At 36.4% G+C, this 15950-nt stretch overlaps 1 protein-coding gene across 2 annotated transcripts; it reads left to right on the forward strand.

The window, feature by feature from the left end:
* The first annotated feature begins 7998 nt into the window (after positions 1 to 7998).
* LOC112048627 (uncharacterized) lies at positions 7999 to 15481 on the forward strand. Of its 2 annotated transcripts, XM_024086245.2 has the most exons (3): positions 8005 to 9238; positions 14591 to 15104; positions 15222 to 15481. In XM_024086245.2, the coding sequence occupies exons 1-3, from the start codon at positions 9212 to 9214 to the stop codon at positions 15425 to 15427; spliced, it is 747 nt and encodes a 248-aa protein (XP_023942013.2). In that variant the 5' UTR covers positions 8005 to 9211; the 3' UTR covers positions 15428 to 15481. The 2 variants fall into 2 exon arrangements, with proteins under 2 accessions (XP_023942012.2, XP_023942013.2); XM_024086244.2 differs by having other exon boundaries at positions 7999 to 9238; positions 14591 to 15481.
* Positions 15482 to 15950: the final 469 nt, after the last annotated feature.

Here is a 15950-nt window from a genome sequence, read left to right on the forward strand (position 1 = left end):
TCGAGTTATGAGCGTGATTAATTTTTTACTTATTTTGAAGGGAATAACCTCCTAATTAATCGCTAAAATTTTCTGACAATTTCAGTAAGCCAAAGTAGTAATTTGCTTTTAAAGTCTGTAGTCTTTTTTTCACCACTAAAAGCGAAAAAAGTAAATAACCATTTATTATTCATATAATAATATAATTTAATCTACCAAATGTAATCGGTCTCAAAGTAAAAAACAAACTATCTATTGGGCGTCCGCTGGTTTGACACAAATTGTTATTTGTATTTGTGTCTGTCAGTCAGTTACATTAATAGTGTTACGATGTTCGCACGGCGCTGTTTGCTTGACACGCGACTAATGGGGCCGGAGCGTGAAACTTTCTGTTGCAGAGGATAGGCCGAGAGCCCGCGACAGATAATATAACGTTACTGTGTGTTTAATAAATAAATTTTATTTTATTTTATTTTAATGTAAGCCTCAATAGCTTAGAGCTAAGGGGGCCGGACTCATCACCGAGGGGGTTTGATCCCTGCTAGGTGGTCTATCGTCGTACCTACACCTAATACAGTATTATCCGACTAGTTGGAAACAGGAATATTGGTCATATTTAAAATATATGGCCATAATTCTTTTTTTTGATGGCCCACTACAGGGCCTGGCCTTTCTCTTTATAGGAGAGGGGATATGGAGCTTAAACTCACCACGATACTCCATACAAGGTCGGTTTGGGTGATGTTTAATTCTTTGACCATATCGATAATAACGGGGAACGACGTTACTCTCCGTCTCCAAGACTAGGTGTGTAATACAGTGATCTTCCCACCTCTAGATTGAGAAATGTCTCAATTTTAGCATTACTTACTCGTATCTCCACTACCATTGAGAGGAAAGATTTGTAGTTTTGTATTTTTATAAATTCAAAAACTACTAGACCGATTTGAAAAATTCTTTCACCATTAGAAAGCTATATTATCAGGAAGTAACAGCTATTATTTATCCCCGTATTGCCACCGATAGAAACTACGTGGGTGAATTCGCAAGGTTCTGCTAATGATCGATTAAAGCAATTTTCATGCGGTTTTGCCGCTCTAAGTTTAAAGTTAGTTTTATTTTAAAGTTCGAATCACAAAAAAACGTAACCAAAGATTATAAAAATCTACTTGGACGTAGTCGCGGACGTCCACCAAATAAATTGAAATTTTCAATCCCAATTAATTCGAGCGTCTCTCGGCCTAGTGTCACGTAATGGATTTCAAAGTTCTCGCTTCAGCTAAACCAGAGCTGATAGGCTGTTTGAGAACTGCTGGGGATTCTGCGACTATTATATTTATTTTGATAAAAACTGTTATTTCCTTTTATAAGATTTTTCTTTTTCAACTTTCCAAATAATTTAATAGTAGGAGAGTCAAAGACAGGATTTTAAACTGAATGCAGCAGATAAACTTACATGTTTGTTGATACCTCCTAATATTAATAAGTAGGTTTAGAGCAACCAAAAAATAACACCTTAAATATTTATCCATCACTACAACTTAATCAGATAAGGGTAAGCCTGTGTTACTCGCTGATAATATTGGTATAAGCTTTCCATCGGTAAATAAATAAACATAAAATCGGTTTCGTGGTTTAGCTGTGGAAGAGTTAAATACAAAGTCACATTCCTATTTATGGTATTAGTTAGGATTATAAGTAATCACTAGTATCAGAGCAAGGCGTGCTTAAGCCGTCTCAACCCAGCTGCACTAGATCCCGGCCTCGCTCGCCCCGACACGGCAACAATCGATACATTTCCCACCTCACTGCACTGAGCCCCGGCTGTAAGGAAGCGTTCACTATTATCTGCCTACTAGTACACGCCGCGCGGTTTCACCCGCGTGGTTCCCGTTCCCGTAGGAAGACGGGGGTAAAATATAGCTTATAGCTTTCCTCAATAAATAAGCTATCTAATACTAAAAGAATTTTTCAAATCGGACCAGTAGTTCCTGAGATTAGCACGTTCAATCAAACAAACTCTTCAGCTTTATAATATTAGTATAGAAGTATAGATTTTAACCAAACATTTTATAATAGAGATATGTCACTAGTGTGACAAAACTGAGGCGAACAAAAGCGGTTAATTGACCGCATTTGATTGAGTCGCATAGTAAACAACGAAAGTTATTTAAACAAATAATACCTAAATATACAATGTCGAGTTGTGTGTTTAGGAACTTTAAAAACTGTATATACATAAATATAAATCATGAAATAAAACACAAAATTGTGCATGTGTGCTCACAGTTGTAGTGATTTTGTAGGCACGTAACATAGGTATAAAACGTCGTTTAAATATATTATGGAACCAGGCCATCTTGAACTTGAACCCACCACACTGCTTCTATGTGACTTGATGGGCTTAGGATAATAATATTGGACTTTGTTGTGTATCAAAATACTTGGACCTTGCTCACGAGATTACCGCCATGTGGAATGTTGAGTCAACTATTATTGTTCCGATAGTTGTTTCAGTCAATATAGCGAAAAGCTTCGACCAACACCTTAAGAAGCTTTCGCTTAACTGTTGGATCAAGAGTCGGATACAAAAGGCAGTGATTCTTGAGACGGCGCGTATTGTGAGGAGGTTCCTCACTCTGGAGCCCTGACCACCGGTTGCTTGGGCACTCAAATGTCCCGCAGCGGGAGGGTGAATTTTTTTTTATAAATTTTTAATAATGTTTTGTATTTTATACTTATATTGTTAAGAATTAAAAAAAAAAGTAATAAATAAATGAGAGTAAAAAAGATTGGACTTTGTAAGAATTACTTTCTTATGTAAATATAATGATTGGGACTGACAATTTCACTTGCTCTCCGAGGCACAAGGACTAAGCAGATGGTCTGATGGTAAGTAAAAAGTAAAAAACCATCAAGTGTAAGCCTCTTTATCATCAGCCATTAAAGAACGAATGGAGGTTCAGGTAAGAGAGGGTGTGGGAAACTTACACCCTCTCACTCCTTATTTGCTCCAATGTGGGTTGGCGGCTTTAGGACATACGTGTACGATATTATTACGATAATGGATCGTACAGATGGCTTACCTGATGGTAAGTGAAAAACCATGAACTATAAATAGCCAAGTAATACTTCGCGCAAGGAACATGCCCTACAAATTACTGCTTTCTTGTCCGTCAACCTGTTCTGAGGGCCTAGTGGCAGTGTCATACTGTGACAATCACGTTAATGTAAACGCGAATTTCTAAGGAATTGAATCAGCGCCATCTAGTGACACTACTGCTCAACTGTTTCAATTCCATATAAATTCGCGTTTATGTTAACGAGATAGTAACAGTATATTCGTTTTGAACTTTTGTCTATTAAAAAGCCATAAACTGCATAAATCTGTCTCCCAGTCGGTTCCGTCACATGTGGACGCTGCCTAAATGACGACACGGTTCACATAATGTGAGCAAAGTTCTTAAATTCGCTCAGATGCTCATGTTCAACATAAACGTCAAAATATATGTAAATACGTGAAGTAGCTTACAAGGCAATCTCACATAGCCCGGGATCCGTGAAACAAATTTACAAGTGATTAGTATCAAGTTAGTAGCTTCGTCTTGATTTTTTACTAAAGAAAATTCTTGATTTTGGCAGCTAACTGGGTTACCAGGTAATAAAACATTCTGAGCGTCAGAACGAGACAATGCAACCACTCAATTTGTTGTATAACGATTAAATTAAGCAACAGTAAAAAAAACAGCTGGTTAGTAACAACTTTTAATAATTTCGTTATTGATATAAGTTGGGAGGAGGGTAGGATATCAAAGTTGTACAACTTAACAGCGACAAAGCCGTACAAATGCGTGGTAAATTATCTCGTTCCGATGTTCAGAAATTTTCATTTCCTGGTAACTCAGTTAGCTAACAGAATCGAGAATTTCAACTTTCAACTTTTTTATTTGCAAAAGCAAATAAGCAAGCGACTCACGAAAAATTAAGTAATCAGTTGTAATAAATATTCTACGGATCCCTGACCATTACCAGTCAAAATTCAATGCAAACTACCTGTATGCAGATACAATATTTCGACTCGAGCGAATATTCGGCAATGACCTCGCAGTTATTCGGCTTGTATACCCTCGTTGCGCTGACACTTTTTGCTCGCGCAAAAACGGATGAGTGCTGACCATGACGTAGAACTACTCCTAGGTACCTCCTGAAGCCTACTTCATATTTTTCATGATTTATCACATCACATCTTATTGGTTGTACTTATAACTTTTTTATTATTGTTTTTTTTCCTTCTTTCATAAAATTATAAATAAACTAGCGGACGCCCGCGACTTCGTCCGCGTAAAATTCGATGTCAACTTTACTACTACCCCTACCATACCCTACCCCTACCCCAGCACTACCCCAACCCTGCCCCTACCCTACCCCTACCCCAGCACTACCCCAACCCTACCCCTACCCTACCCAACCCCTATCTCTACCCCACCCCTACCCCCACCCTACCCCAACCCTACCCTAACCCTACCCTACCCAACCCTACCCTACCAGAAACCTACCCCTACCTTACCTACACCCTATCCCCATCCTAGCCCTACCCTCCCCGCACCCTATCCCTTTCGTACCCCTATCCCACCCGTACCCCTATCTCACGCCTCTCCAACCCTACCTTTACCCTTCCCCTACCCCTTCGCTTCCCTACCCGTACCCTACTCTACCTTTACCCTTCCTCTACCCCTACGCTTCCCTACCCGTACCCTACCCTACTCTATAACTTCTCTATCTTACTCCTACCCTTAGCAAAATCGGTCCAGCCCTTCGAGAGTGGTGCGATGACCAAGGGAAATAGAGACTTCTATGCTAATAATATAAAGAGGTAAAGTTTGTGTGGTTGTAGGATGTAATCTCTGGATCTACTGGACCGATTTGGAAAATTGTTTTACCAATTGAAAGCTACGTTATTTGCGAGTTTCATAGGCTATGATCTCCATATTCACACGGGAATGGGAACTACGTAAATGAAAGCGCAGGGCGTGATATAGTGGAATTTCTGCGTCTTTTAGAAATTTTGTATTATAATATTAGTATAAATTAATATTAATATGAACATTTTTATATACAACACTAACAAATATCCTCCGGTTTCTTCAGTGTAGTTTCCGTTCCCGTGGGAATGGAGGGATAAATATTAGAGCCTATGTTACACGGTGACGATGTAGCTTTCTATAGTGAGAGGGTTTTTAAAATAGATAGAGTAGTTTGTGACATAAATCGTAACAAACAAACAAATCATTAAATACTACTTTAGATTTCCTAATGCAACCCTTTTTTGGGGTCTTTATCTATCTAGTGCTGCAACAGAAGTGTATTACAATGTCCGTAGCATCTAACGTTTATCATAAACATAAATAAATTACAATTAATTTAACCATTGTGAACTAGAACTATTGAGATTTATCATCAGTAACTGCCTTCCGGAACCAGAGGTAGTGTTCTAGCCACTAAGCTATAAGTAAACTAAGCCTATTTGAAATTAGCAGGCATTTTTTTTTTGGTATTTTTGGACCACTTTCCAGCCAGGCGAAGGAGGGAACGGGAAGCTTATACCCTCACTCTCTTTACTTGCTCCATCCAATACGGATTGCTGGAATTGGGGATAAAAAAACAGAAGTTGAATATGACCTAAATGTTGTTTATGATAATTACCGTTGATCGGAACCAAAGCCTTCTACTGTGGCCTTGACGTGATCTCCGAAGCTTGGGAGTGTAAAACCGCAGACTATGACATTCCAACTTCAAGCTGCTAAACTTCTTATTGGAAAAAATGCCTTAATATTTTTTGATGTAGGATTCGAACACGGGACTTCAGGATCCAAAACCGAATTACTAAGAACTGATTCTACGAGGCAGTCTTTTAATATAACTTTGCAACATCAATATTGGCTGACTATGAACACTAAAAGGTCACATCTGCAACATCGAAAGGGCACATCTATACTAATATTATAAAGCTGAAGAGTTTGTTTGTTTTAACGCGCTTATCTCAGGAACTACTGATCCGATTTGAAAAACTATTTCTGTGTTAGAAAGCCCATTTATTGGGGACGGCTAGGCTATATATTATCCCTGTATTCCTACGGGAGCGGGAACCACGCGAGTAGAACCGCGCGGCGTCAGCTAGTACGAGTATACAAACTAGTTCTATAGATTCCTCTGAGCATACGAGCTAACCAATTTAAGTTCCACATAAGCTTGCTCTAATCCCATTGTCAAAGTTCAGTTAACATTTCCAAACTTACCCTTTCATATGCAAGTAACTTGATTCTAAAGGGTAGGGGGGGAGGTATTAGAAGTTAGTCGGCGATGCCTTGCACCTCATCTGCTATGATAGCAAACTTCTGACAATTGCAACTGAAACTAGATATAGTTATACTTTATTATCAGCTAAATGTAAAAGCTCCTTTAAATGTTGGCGGGAATATCGTTGTAATTGTGTGGTTCTCGAGTTATTTTCATTGATTTGCTACATTGTAGAGTTTTTGTTGCTTAAAGTAGAATGCATTCTTTACATAGCTCTGTAAATATACACGAGTGACGTGGGGATTAAGCAAGGTAATGTAATGTAGGTATATCTTAATACACTGTACATACTCATGTTAAATTACAGCTATCTATAATAGTCTCAACCGCGGACGTACAGACGGACTGGAAATGGCGAAACTATAATGGTTACTTCTTGTACTAATGAACCTTAAACACCCAACCAGATGCTCAGTGCTATATTAAGTTTTGCCAGTAGGTACGATGTTGAAATATGTGTATATGTGATAGATGACTAATATTATTTTTAAAGCAAAAAATAGAACTTTGTAAAGCATCCAATTAAAGTATCGTTACCTAGTGTGGTCAGGTCCACGCACGGTACTATGGTATCCGCATTGCTTTGAACAAAGTCACATTATTTGCCAGAAACAAAGTTTAGTTGTTAATTCTGATCACCTAATGACTAAACGCCTAACAGTCAATCAAGGCCACTACTTGAAGATATTGCATACTTAGCATTTTTATTTCTGTTTCTAATAAAAATATTTAAAAATTAGCCGAGCTACATCTTAACTACAACAAGTAATTAAATAATTGAATAAAAAAGGCCTTACTTATCGGAAGTTCATTATAAATAGTAAAACATTTAGAAAAAAATAGTTTACTTCAAGTAGGTAGGCTTACAGAAAGTAGGGATTGAAATCGCCCAGCAAATTAAAAAAAAACATTTTTAAACAAATAAAAATAAATAAAATGTATGAATACATTACCACAATGCGTATACAATGCATAACTTGTACAAAAAATGTAATTGCAAGTATTCTAACTGAATTACTCCAATATTTGCACTATAATTTTGGGAATGCATTCCAATTTTTTTTAATATTGCCAGGTGATTTCAGTCTCGTTCATTAGTCAAACTATAGCAGTGACCGATGGACGGCTAAAACGTGCTCTCCGAATTGTAACAACAATTTCTTATCTTCAGGCGGTTACTGTAAGCTTGTTTAAAGATAAAAGCTCACTAATTCTTAAACCGATCTTTGAAAACTGAACCCGGGAACTCATGATCCGAAGACACACGCCAATTGAGGCATTTCAATCGACTTTTAAATGTATAAAACGTTCAACATCGACACATTGCATAAAGATAAAAATGTGCATTAAAATAAAAAGGTCAAGAAGTTCATTTATTTCAATTAGGATTAATACACAAGCACTTTAGAAACATTAGGTAACTTCATGCGTAAATGGTGATAATGATAATTGATAATAATATAATAATGACAAAAACTTAAAATTAAAGTTACGAGCCAGCCTAAAACTTATATACGGCCTTTGACGGCATCCGTGTCGGTGGATTTACAAAACGGAGGTCCTGGGTTCGATCCCCGGCTGGGCAGATTGAGATTTTCTTAATTGGTCCAGGTCTGGCTGGTGGGAGGCTTCGGCCGTGGCTAGTTACCACCCTACCGGCAAAAGACGTACCGCCAAGCGATTTAGCGTTCCGGTACGATGCCGTGTAGAAACCGAAAGGGGTGTGGATTTTGATCCTCCTCCTTACAAGTTAGCCCGCTTCCATTTAAGACTACATCATCACTTACCATCAGGTGAGATTGTAGTCAAGGGCTAACTTGTAAACAATAAAAAAAAAATACTCTCTGGTTTAACCAATATTAAATTTGTGCGATACCAGCATTTGTCTACGACTACGTCCAATACGTCACAAAACGGAACTGATGAGTCAGTAACAAGTAACAACGAAACTCATACTATACAAATATACTAAGAAATTGGAATGTCTGTCTGTGAATATAAAGATACAGCCATTTTCAGAGTGACGGCTAGCAGAACAGCAGGCCTATTCACTAACTTTAAGTAACTTTAATAGATATACACGAGATTTACCTAATTTTATATATTTGTAAACTCAATTATTTGCCTGTCCACAATGTTTGAAAGGGCTGAATCGTTGTAAATATAATAATTTTCATGTAATATAATTTTGATCCTTCGTTAATAAAGTTAGAGAATAATAAACAGGGTGAACATGAAGCCCAATGACTTCATTTTTAGAGTAGTATAGTAGGTTGTAGGAGTGTTTTAAAAATTGTTTTAAGATTAATTAAACGAATCGTATCTGCTATTCGCGCATCTAATATATTATATACGATCGATCATTAATTTTTCAAATTATAAAATTGAAAATTTTGAATTTTGAAACAACCGAAGGCAATGAAATTATTAACTACACCCTTGATCAAGTCATCAATATTTAAGGCGCTTTCATTTGAGACCCCACACTAATTTATTTGCAGACATTCAGTTATTCTTCCCGACTTTCACCTCCCACAACTTTAAAGGTTAAGGTTAAAAATCAGCAGAGAAAGTCGCAGGCAAATTACTAATTAGGCCTAACTTAATTTAGTATAGGTATAAATTAGTACAAAACATTGGCATGTCACTGACTCACGGGGTTTATAAAAACAGCAGAACGTAGGCCATTGTTGACATTTCCTTTGGTGCCTTTAAAAGTGAAACGATTCTATTTATCACAAGTTATTGATAAAAAAAAACCCGCATTTTTCGTGGAAACACTTTTTATACCAACGACCGTCAGTTAAGCGTCGCGCCTCGTAGAATTAAGTACTGTTTAATTGTGAATTAATTAATTAATTTAATTAACATTATCATGGATTACACGACATTCGTCTATTTTGTGAGTAAATGTTTATTTTTTTTTTGTTCCTTTTAATTAATTACTTGTACGACCACGGTATAATAAGGCAGCTCAGCGCTTTACGTTCTGTGTGTGTACGACGATTTATTCGTATCAGGTCAGAATATGGAAGTAAGATTTAAACATAGTTTCTGTATAACTAGATAGACTACTAACATCTAATTAAAATATAACTCCAAAATTATGTTTTTAGGCATGAAAGATAATTAATTAGGCATGAAAGCGTAAAAAAGAAATTGGATTTGTGATTAGTTGTCCGATTTTTAATTATTAAGATAAGGGAGTCCGCTACACATTGTACAATATTGTACAAACACCATTACCATTGGGTAAAACATCAAAGTATGTATTCATTTGTTTGTTGACGAAATTTTTTTCACAGCACCAAACGTCAAAAAATCTACTTAAGGTATTTTAGGATAATAATATTTCTCTCTGCCTATCTATACTAATATTATAAAGCTGAAGAGTTTGTTTTTTTTACTTGAACGTGCTAATCTCAGGAACTAATGGTCCGATTTGAAAACTTCTTTCATCTTAGATAGCTCATTGATCGAGGAATGTTATAGGCTTTAAGTTATCCCCGTATTCCAACGGGAACAGGAACCACGAGGGTAAAACCGCGCGGCGTCAGCTAGTTTATAATATTTGCCTTTACTCGTAGTCTGTGACCGATTTACGAGAAATAGGGTAGTTTGTAATAAGCCCTTTTTATGATAATACATTGAGGTTGGAGTATTTTTTGTCAAAGGGTGTACCGAGTTATAAAGGATCTTATTATAAAAGTGATATTGTGCGGGAGATTTTTTATGCTTTCATGCATTACGTGGAGGTGAATCTTGGAGGATAATGGCGGATAATTTTCCTGAGGGAAAATGTAAAGGGAAATTTAAGGAATCAGCAATTGTGCTTATAAAGAATTTTACGTAATCTCTCTTTGTCCAAGTTGTTATACTTAATTTAGCGTACTGGTTACATTGACAAACAAGGCGAAATTCTTACAGTAGGCTAGTTGACACTTTTTAAAGGCTCGTAAATTGTTCATTAGCCTTCTACTAGATTGAAAAATACGTAGGTATATTTTTTTTTGGGACATGAATACATAAAAAATTTAATTAGTCAATATTTTTTAGACAATACGGACCAAAACGCTGTCGGCCATGATGGTCTTTATTCACCTGTTATTTATACTATGTAAGTAGTAGTAGTAAAATCAAATCTTGGAATCTTAATTTGACCCACTTACTGGTCTTCGATTTGGATGAAATTTTGCACACGCTCTGAGTTCTGATGATACATGACTAGCTAAGAAACGTCATTACAAATCCAATATGGCGGCCTCCCCAAGATTGCGGACTGGCTGTTTGAAATCCACCCCCATGACATAGATATCAAATGAAAGGGTTTGCTGTCAGGAATACGAAAAAACTAGTCACGTGACTTAAATAATATTGCCTGTGCTACTTGCTGATAATTTCGATTTCTTAAGCTGAAAGAATTATTAAAATCGGATCAGAGATTTATTCGCGATACCGAAATAAACAAACAAACACACAAAATTGTATTCGCATACAGTATAATTAATTAGGCAACAATAAAAAAGTCAGTTAGTTACATGAAGTTTTTGACAGACTACAATTGGGCTCATTCCAACATATTTCAAAAATTGAGGTTAGCAAAAATTGCTGCCAACCAGAAGTTTTTTGACTGAGATAAATATGTTGGACTTGATAGTGTGTCTAATTTTTTAAATCCAAAAGTTCACTACAAATTGTGCACCAACATTCTAAAGATCTTGGCGGCCCACTAACACTGAGATAAAAAACAATTAATGATTTTAATATCATATAAAATACGCGAGCCATGATAGCCCAGTGGATATGACCTCTGACTCCTATTCCGCAGGGTGTGGATTTGAATCCGGTACGGGGCATGCACCTCAAACTTCTCAGTATATGTGCATTTTAAGAAATTAAATATCACGTGTCTCAAACGGTGAAGGAAAAACATCGTTAGAAAATCTGCATACTAGAGAATATTCTTATTTCTCCGCGTGTGTGAAGTCTGTCAATCCGCATTACGCGGTTATAGGTATAGGTTATTCATCAAATTCATCGTCTGTAAAAACATTTCACCTTTAAAAAAAAAACATACGGGAAATAATAACTATATTATTAGCTCTTCTAAACGGAAGTCCATAAAACTATAAAATGTACTCGTTAATATAAATGTCCACGTAATTGTAGGTATTATGACAGTTTCTTCTCAATGGAAGCAGCTATCCGGAACATGTTTTTACTCGTACCTATCAGTTTACGGTGTTTTTTGTTACATCAAATTCGGTTCACTGGGCCGTTGTTAACGCAATTAGATTACCAGAGAGTTTGTTTAGTCCACACACATCTTAATTGTAATGTAAAGTTAACATATCTTAACCACAGAGAACATATGTACAAGTATCTTAACTCTAATCTTAAGTTGAATGAATGTTAATGAATACATAATACTCGTATTCAATCAAATAATTGCATGTATTAACTATCATAATAGTGATATATTAATTGATTACCTAATAGTTGGTCAGCAATATTATCAGAATGTTAATTAATCTTTTTCAAAATTGATAATGAAAAAAAATTCAATAATGATCTTAAGCTAACTTATACTAATAACGTGGAATGGTGACAAGAACACTGGCTGCATTTTTACGCTGGACAGCCAGGCCGATATGGCCCTTCGGTCACCAGTCGAGGGAACTAGCCGCGGTGAAATGATGCGAAAATTTTTTTTGGCACTGCCACTCTGTGGCCCGAGGGTCTCCACAACAAAAGGAACAAATATGTAACTCTCAGTCAGAGAGGCATATTTGTGCCACTTACCGTTTCAGCTTATGTCTTGATTTTATTGATTTAAAGTCAATATTCGTTTCATTAAAGATGATGTTAATTTAGAATCGTCAATACTTTTGATATTATTGTTTTCGAATTATTAATAAAAAGTACTAACGTTGTTAAGTAAAGTTTATTATATGATAATGAATGATACTTTTTACTTCGAATAAACAATGAACGAAAACTTTCAAAATATATATTTCCACGCCGACAAAACGAGGGCAACACCTAAACAATTTTTTAAATAATTATATAAATTCTCATACAATGAATTTCGAAGGAAAATTTTAATTAATACCGTGAAAATAAACGAAAGATAATATGCGGAGCATGGATTCAGGTTACTTCTAGTACGAGTTCACTCTTCGATATCGAGAAACGACGACTTTGCTTACTGATCAGCACGAGTATTAGTAAATGGGCGTAGTACAGTGTGCTTAGTGGTAGTTTTCATACTATGACTATCGCGTAAACGTAAACGTGAATTTCTAACGAATTGAAACAGTGCCATCTAAGTGGCACTACTACACAGCTGTTTCAATTCTTTAGAAATTTGCGTTAACGGTTACGCGATAGTCACAGTATGAAAACAGCTGGAAAAACAATCAAAATAACATCCTTGTTTTGGTAATGTGCCAATAAAATTATAGGCACAGTAGCTGCAGACGCCGCGAGTTTCCGCCACGTGGTTTCCGTTCCCTTAGGAATACTGAGATAAAATACCCGGGAATAGTGTCATATCATGCTGAGGAAAATATAAAAAAAAATACACTTTAAACTTAGATGGTTGAAGGTCTAAATCCTTAAAACTGCTAACATTACTAGTGTACGAAATAAAATAAACAGTTGCAATTGTAGTTTTCCAAATTTTGGTCTCGATCACGGTTAGACGAAATATAACGCGTTACCTAGATAGTTTCGATACTCGAAAACGATCTACACATCAGTGTGTACTTGTGTATAGGCAACTCATTCTAGGGGCACTGATGGTATAGGTTTACGTATATGCTAGTGAACGTAATTAAGTAGACGTTCAGCTGTAGCGTCTGTAATAGAGCTTGTTACGATCAAAGCCTCGACGTGGGGCCGAGATTGATTCAATAATACACTTTTCTGAGCTTCAACCAAATTATCGGTTACTAACTTTGTTCGTGTAAATTTCCAGTTTACTTGATGGATTTTTTTTTTACATCAAGTAAACTGGAAAATGATTTTAGTCCGCATTTTTTTTATCCACCCATATTCGGCTCACTGCTAAGCTCAAGTCTCCTCTCAGAATAAGAGGGGGTAAAATTCTTTGGTATGCAGGTTAACTTACGATGTTTTCCTTCACCGATTGAGACACGTGATATTTAATTTCTTAAAATGCACACAACTGAAAAGTTGGAGGTGCATGCAATCGGAGGCAGAGGTCTCATTCAATGGGCTATCACGGCTCTTTTTTTTACTGACTTGATTGAAAATTTCGTCATATTGTCGTATAGTATAACGAAATCTATCAGTATTTTTGTTGTTATTTAGCGTAGTGTCATTCTATTTAAAATAAAAAATAGAAAATCGATTAAGAACAGGATGTAGACCGCCATATGACACCAAGTTAGCGAATAACTCAGCTGTTCTCGAGGGTAAAATTGTCGTTTATTTCCGAGCATTACTTTCAACGCGCCTGGCGGAAAATGTAGCACAAATTCACCAGCCAAACGTACAACTATTTTATCTTGGTAAAAAAATAAAAATATCCAATTGAAACAGGGTGTTAGTTCTGCAAAACTCCACACATTACATTAATTCAATAAATGTATAACAATTAATGAATTAAAGTGCCATGATAGCCCAGTGGATATGACCTCTATCTACAATTCGGTAGGTTTGAATCTGGTCTGGGGCTTGCACGTCCAACTTTTCAGTTATTTGCATTTTAAGAAATTAAATATCACGTGTCACAAACTGTGATGGAAAAACACAGTAAGGAAACCTGAGAATTTTCTTAAATCTCTATGTGTGTAAAGACCGCATTGGGCCAGGGTAGTGGATTATTAGCCAAACCCCTCTCATTCTGAGAGAAGATTCGTGCTCAACAGAAAGCCGAATATGGGTTGTTAATAATGATGAGTGATGACAGGCTATTGTAGACAATTGATACATATACGCGATGATTTGAAATGAGTGAAACTGTGGGCCACAACTACATCATTATAAAACTTAATGAATATTATAGTATACAAAAAGAATGTACCTAGATAAAATCGTTAGAAGGATATTTCTTATATTTAAAAATAAATTAAAACAACTACCGCGGATTTCTACAATAACAACATTGATTCTGAGTGATTTTCTGTTAAAATCATCATCAGTATTCGAAGTCTTATTATTTTTTATGCAGTTTACTTTGAATGGTCTTTTAATACTTGTACGTAACACACCGTTCTATTTGTTTTAGGTACTTCTCCATTGCTCGATTAACGCACTGCCTTACGAAACAGATTCACACGAAAGCGGAGAAATTACTGTAAGCTTCGACGATGACGACAAACACGATATATTCCTAGACGAACAAGAACAAAAAACGATCATCGACAATTTAGAAAAAATATTGAAAGAAGAGGAAATAGAGAAACTTTTAGGCGAACAACAAAAAGAAGAGAAACAAGGAAAGGAATCTGAGTTAGAAAGCGAACAACAAAAAGAAGGAAAGGAATATGATTTGGAGAGGAAAGTCATTACAGATAAACCAAGACCAGCAAAGTACGAAGTGACAGAGAACGTTATCGACGTACCAGATGACAGAACACGAGGACCCATTGTAACTAACTATTCCATCACAAGACCTCTTAACACACCAGCAGCTCCCACTTCTACTACAGAAGTGAGCGAAAATGACAAAAACAATAACGAAGGAGACAAAAGACCAGCAAGTGGTGGTAGCGACGTAAACAAAGTTGAGGAAGGATCAGGTAAAAAGAATTATATAAGCATTTTACACGTGAAAGCTGAAATCGACAATACTGACAAACATAACAACGACAAGATAGAGTCGAGTAATTCTGATTTTGGATCACCTCACGTTTCAGGTATCAAAGAATATTTCAATGGCATCAAGAAAGGTATAGTGAATGGATTCAACAGCATCATCAACTTGCAGCATAGGACCGAAGCAACTCATGCACCCGAAGAACCAACCGGACCTTTCGGCTTCCTAAATAAGATAACCAGAAAGAGCTCTCAGTTTGCGCAATCTATTCACAATCATATATTTGGAGACCAGGAAGATTTTTAGGTTATTATCAGTATTAAAAATGCTTTAGGCTACGAATATATTTATTAAAACTGATTTGTTGTTTTATTTTATTTTTTATGCAATATAGGCTTGCGCTTCACTACAGTTAAGCCTTATGGAAAGCATTATGCGATATAAGTTGGAGCGCGCTTACCTAGGAGATGCCTATTTACTCTTGCTTTAAAGGTGTTTAAATTATAAGTGTCAGGAAATACAAACGCCGAATGGGCATTCAAAATTTTTGCTGTGCGCATCAGTAATGTGGATGCAAATCGTCTCGTACGAGTTGCCTGGACATCCACAATGTAACGATACCACCGTTCGCGACGTCTTGCTGTTTTGTGGTAGAAAAGAGAAGAGGAACTAGGTGGTGAAGTTCCTGAGCACACTCATCAAAGCATATCCGGTAAAAAACCGACCGACAAGCTACATTGCGACGGTGCAAACTAACATTTTTACATAAAGTGTCCGCTTGCGTTTTCTATGTTCAGTGATTTCTACAGTGTTCATAATATATTTTGTA

The sequence above is a fragment of the Bicyclus anynana genome, chromosome 8 (assembly GCF_947172395.1).
Source record: "Bicyclus anynana chromosome 8, ilBicAnyn1.1, whole genome shotgun sequence".
Lineage (NCBI taxonomy): Eukaryota > Metazoa > Arthropoda > Insecta > Lepidoptera > Nymphalidae > Bicyclus > Bicyclus anynana.

Coding starts and splice junctions, on each gene's coding strand:
- LOC112048627 (XM_024086244.2), top strand. CDS start 9,212: ATGGATTACACGACATTCGTCTATTTT. Junction 9,239..14,590: donor ACACGACATTCGTCTATTTT/GTGAGTAAATGT, acceptor TATTTGTTTTAG/GTACTTCTCCATTGCTCGAT.